At 60.2% G+C, this 4,759-nt stretch overlaps 2 protein-coding genes across 2 annotated transcripts; one reads left to right on the top strand and one right to left on the bottom strand.

Moving 5' to 3' along the window:
- Positions 1–2,531: 2,531 nt before the first annotated feature.
- On the top strand, positions 2,532–3,982 carry BDP81DRAFT_443802 (uncharacterized protein). The gene is made up of 3 exons (XM_060591762.1): positions 2,532–2,735; positions 2,775–3,310; positions 3,369–3,982. Exons 1-3 carry the CDS (start codon positions 2,716–2,718, stop codon positions 3,605–3,607), a joined length of 795 nt encoding a protein of 264 aa, XP_060437384.1. The 5' UTR covers positions 2,532–2,715; the 3' UTR covers positions 3,608–3,982.
- Positions 3,983–4,132: 150 nt separating this feature from the next.
- Positions 4,133–4,518, bottom strand: BDP81DRAFT_401231 (uncharacterized protein; the record flags this gene model as incomplete). Its single annotated transcript, XM_060588790.1, has 2 exons — positions 4,133–4,433; positions 4,496–4,518. The coding sequence occupies 2 exons, from the start codon at positions 4,516–4,518 to the stop codon at positions 4,133–4,135; spliced, it is 324 nt and encodes a 107-aa protein (XP_060437383.1).
- Between the last annotated feature and the right edge of the window lie 241 nt (positions 4,519–4,759).

Below are 4,759 nucleotides of genomic sequence, written 5' to 3'. Positions count from 1 at the left end.
TCGGCCGCGACGAACTATTTGCCAACGACCAGGACCCGCCTCAACAGCAAGACAACCGCCAGAGATGGGCGGTAGACCACTCTTCAGGCCACCACAAGTTCCGAGGTATGTCTCCTACGCGTGAACCCGGGCCAACAGAGCTAACGCTGTTTACGACGTCTTCAGCGCAGCGCTTCATCAACAAGGTGCTCGGCAGCGACTTCGAGCCGGCCGACGCCCTCAAGATTCTCCAGGAGAAGCATACGATCGATTACGGATCCCGCTCGGCGGGCGGGGCGCAGGCCAGGCCAACGGACGCCTTCTTCCCGCTGTTCTTCCTCGACTTCCTCAGCATCGTCGGCAAGCCAGGGCGCCCGATCACGAGGCGCGACAGCCCGATATTCGATAATGTAACCGTCTCTTTCCAGAAGTACGGGGCTCCTTACGGCGCGAAGCACATCGGCGGGATCCCGTTCGACATCACCGGACGCACGTTCAGGATCGCCCAGGCCGCCACCAGAGAGATCTGGTTCATCGTCATGCATCCGGTCGGGGGCGAGACGGCCGATCCCGCCGCCTCGGCGGCGACGGCGGCGGGGGGCCAGCGCGAGAGGGAGCTGGCCGGGGAACGGAGCGGGATGGCCGGCGGGCTGGCGCGGCAGCTAGCAGCCTATATCACGGGCGTCTTCCAGTCGCCCGAGCTGCTGGGTGAAGGGGTTGAGCCGTGCTGGCGACCCGGGGGCAGGCACAGCCAGCGCATAAGCTCTACCCGCTGGACGGCGTTCCAAGAGCTCTTTATGGACGGCTGGACAACCTGGGCCGGCAGCCACCCCGCGGAGTCCTACTGGCGGCGGCACGAGCCGGCCTTCCACGCGTACGACTATGGCGCTAACATTGAGATCGAGGTCGGCAAAAGCATATATAACCTTCCGCGCGAGAGACACGTCTACCTGGACGAGGACAGCGAGGAGGACCGGGGGTCCAACGACGAAGACGAAGTGGAGGACGACGCCCGGCGCAGCCTTGACAGTCTCTTCATCAACGAGGGGCCGGATGGCCTTGCCGCAGAAGGAGGCGGCAGCCCTAGCGGCTCTGCCAACGGCCCCCAATACCGGCAGATGATCGGGGAGAGCGAGGGGCTGCAGAAGCTGATCACGGAGCTCGGCGCCCGCTTTAGGCCGGAGAACATCACCGCCCTCTCGTACGCCCTTGCCGTCTACCTCCATAGCGAGTCGGGCGATTCCTAGACGCGCTGTCTCCTCGCGGACCGGAATATGCTAGGCCGCAGTTCCTTAGTAATAGCGACTATACCTTTTACCCGCAGGCCTTCCACCCCGCATATAGGAACTTCTCCTCTAACCGCTCGCCGGCGTTCCTCGATTCCTATATACCGCTATAAGGGGTAATATAAGCGACCGGAACGAAGGCGCCGACGTACTATCGTTCGGATATTTCTAGGGCTACTCTAATACCAAGAGGAGCGTGCGCCATAGCCCGAACGATCTCCTCGCTACTAAGGGTTTCGCAACGGGGGCGCTTACGGCGCCGACGGCCTGCACCTCGGCTACGACGCATACGAGAGAAAGCGAGAGCGGCTACTACGCATCATCCGCGGGCACGCCACGCAAGAGAACCCGGAGCAGTCCAAGCCGTTCGACGAGAGCGTAACTAGATGAACGTCGCCGTCGATAACGAGGAGGTCGCATACCGGATGGAGCAGGTCGTATCGCTCAACGTAGGGCATATGGTCAGCGCCGAGCGCACGTTTGAGGCCGTTATCCGCCCCATCTTCCAGCTTATCCGCTTCTTCCTCCTAGAGCACGAGTCGTACGTGCATATATTCCGGTCTATACCCCTCGAGGTCTTTCCCCGCATCGTGTCTGCCTACTGCCGCCTCTTCGAGCTGGCGCTTGACGAAATGGAGCGGCGTTACGTGCGGGAGGGCGAGCGCGGGCTCGACCTGGCTTCCTCCGAGGCCGTTGCCGTGCTTGACCGGCTCGGCGGGTACCTCTTCACGGGAAACGAGCGGCACCTGCCGAAGACGGTGCTGCGGCCGCTGGGCACCATAGACAGCCTCCGCACGGGGGCGTGGCCGTATATCGACCCGGCCGTGCTGGACCTCGGCTCGTCGGGGTCGGGCAGGACCGTATCCACGTGGGCCGGTGGCCGCGCTCGGCGGAGACGAGGAGGCTCGTGCTGCTCACGTGCGCGAGCTGCAGCACCACTACGGCGTCCGCGTGGCATCCAGCCGAGAGGCGGCCATCTGGTTCGACTAGCTGGGCGAGAGCGCCCTCGGCAGCCGGTCTGCCGTGGCCGACTTCACGGCGGAGCTGCTGCGCGAGCTGTGGATCCCGCAGACCAAGTTCTTCATCACCCGGCAGCTACGCCGCAGACTGCGGGAGGGGGCCGAGGCCGACGACGGCCAGCCCGTCACAACCGAGCAGGTCGAGGCGTGCAGCCGCGCCGTCACCGCGTGGGAGACGTCGTCCGACGCGTTTACCTGCAAAGCGCTGCAGCAGCTCGTTAGAGGTCTCATGCCAGGCGGCGCCCGCGTGGCGATAACACTGTCCAGGACGCGCACTCGGCACGACTTCGCCGCCGAGCTGGTACGCGTTGTCGCAAGTGAGAAGGGGAGAGAGGCAGTGGCGCCGTCCAAGGCGACATGCCAGACCAGCTGCAAGCCGCCATGGCCGTCGGGCTCGGGCATGAGGAGTGGGTCGCCGTGCTGGGGGCCGTATGCTTGCGGCCGGGATAGAGTGGGTCCCCGATGCCGTGCGGGGCCGGCTAACGTCAAGGATAGTCGTCCGTTTATGCGGCCGGGAAGGCACACGGCCGGCGCTAACCGGGCCGGCCGGGTCGCTACGGCGCGCGGCACAGGAGGCGCAGATCAAGCACGAGAAGGCAATAAAAGACCGGGCGCTCCGTCAAGCGCAAGGAAGGATCGATTTCGGCTGCGCCTTCCCTTTTACAGACATCCCCAGCGTCGTTCAGTCAGGGTTCAACCAAGCTAAGACGATCTTCTCCGGGAAAGGCGACATTAAGGTGCTAGACCACTACCAGCTTGCGATGAACTGCCTGGCCGAGAACATCGACGACCCCCTCTGCTGCCTCATGCTGATGATCACGCTCACGGTATGCTCGTCGTCGGAAACGCCAGAAGTGGCGCAAGGGTCGCGGGAGTTTAGCATGGCAGCAAAAAGGAAAGACCCCGGGCAGCTCGCGCTCGTCATGGTCACGCGGATGATGTGGTTCCTCTACCCCAGGTTGTTCCCGTGGGCAAAGAATTCCGGAGGGACAGCCTATGACGTAGGGGAGATGACGAAGAAGATCGGTAGGTCATAGTGGGAGCTATTCATCTAACAAACGCAATGCTAATAATAGGCTACAAGAGCATAAGGGCTGCAGCAACCGGATGCTGCAGGCGGTCGGTTGGGTCACCTCGAAGAGCAAGCGCGACAGCCCGCGAAACACGGACCTGCAATTGCGGTCGCAGGAGGAGCTTCTCGAAACGCTGCGGGGCTTGCAGTTAGCCATCAAGCGACCCGAGGACTTCATTGGCATAATATTCCATAGTCAGGACGACATTTGGGTAGAGCGGTGTGGGAGCCTTGTCAACCGTGCAGCATAAGGAGCACAAAGGATACAGCAACCGGATGCTATAGGAGCTATAATAGGTCATATCGAAGAGCAACCGCGATAGTCTACGAAACACAGACCTGCAGCTGCAACCCCGGGAGGAGCTACTAAGGACGCTTTGAGAGCTAAGGTCTGCTCTCCGGCGTCGAGGAGACTTTATCTGTATAGTCTTTTGTAGCCGGGATAGAATCTGGGTGGAGCGTTGTGCGAGTATTATCAAGTAGGGAGGTAGAGAGGTTCTAGAGTAGCACAGGTACAATAATACTTCATACAGAGCGGACCGGCCATTACGAAGTAAAGACGGCTTGTAGTTAGAAACCCGGTCCTGGAGATCGAGAAAGAAAATCCACTACTATAGCTGATTTGTATTTTGTCAGCTACCTAATAAACGCCCAATAATGATGGCAGTACCAACGCGTGCTCTAGAGGCGCCCAACCCAGCCTCCACTCAAAGTAGGCACTCAGTGCTGCCATTCAATGTATGCGCTTGCTGCCGAAAGCAAGACCCACGGCCCGCTCAGTCGTCCATGCCGTCCAACTCGTCATCGTCCACATCCTGGACGCCGCGATAGAGGACAACGTAGCCGAAGTAGGACGGGCCATCCTCGTGGGAGGTAGCCGCCATTGGCGCGTCGACGGCATAGCTTGTAAAGATGGCGACGTATTCCGTAAGGGTCTTCTCGGCGCCAGTACTGGGGTTGATGACTCTCTCCAGAGCGAAGGCGAAGCTCAAGCCCTTGTTACGTATGACGAAGTGATCGACCCTGAGGACCGGGCCGTTAAGCTGGACAATAGGCATTGCTACAGGTTGTTTATTCCTAAGCAAGGGTTAGACGTGCGGCCGAGCGGATGGGCATAAAGCTTGTCCATCTTAGCAAACATAAGCTCGACGGCTACGCCCATCCTAATGAGCCCATTATCAAGCCTAAAGGCGGATACCAGCTCGCCAGCCACTTCGCCATATAGTACTACCTCAAGCCAGTCATCTATAGCATTCAAGTTAAGCATAATAGGTAACCCTCAATAGCGAAAGTAGACGGCTTCATTATAGACCATCATGAGACTCCTCTGTCCAACGTGGTATATGGCGAGAAGGGTCGTATTGACGCCTGGGGCCACAAGGGATCATAAGGGATCTCTGGGA

This window comes from Colletotrichum phormii (assembly GCF_030913505.1).
Source record: "Colletotrichum phormii strain CBS 102054 chromosome Unknown BDP81scaffold_55, whole genome shotgun sequence".
Taxonomy (NCBI): Eukaryota; Fungi; Ascomycota; class Sordariomycetes; order Glomerellales; family Glomerellaceae; genus Colletotrichum; species Colletotrichum phormii.
Note: the sequence above shows the minus strand (reverse complement) of the source record. Positions and strands in the feature narration are given on the sequence as shown.

Excerpts from the sequence above, each read along its gene's own strand:
- BDP81DRAFT_443802 (XM_060591762.1), top strand. The coding sequence starts at position 2,716 with ATGCTTGCGGCCGGGATAGA. Across the intron at positions 2,736-2,774 it reads ATGCTTGCGGCCGGGATAGA|GATAGTCGTCCGTTTATGCG; the intron begins GTGGGTCCCCGA and ends GCTAACGTCAAG. Across the intron at positions 3,311-3,368 it reads GGAGATGACGAAGAAGATCG|AGCATAAGGGCTGCAGCAAC; the intron begins GTAGGTCATAGT and ends ATAGGCTACAAG.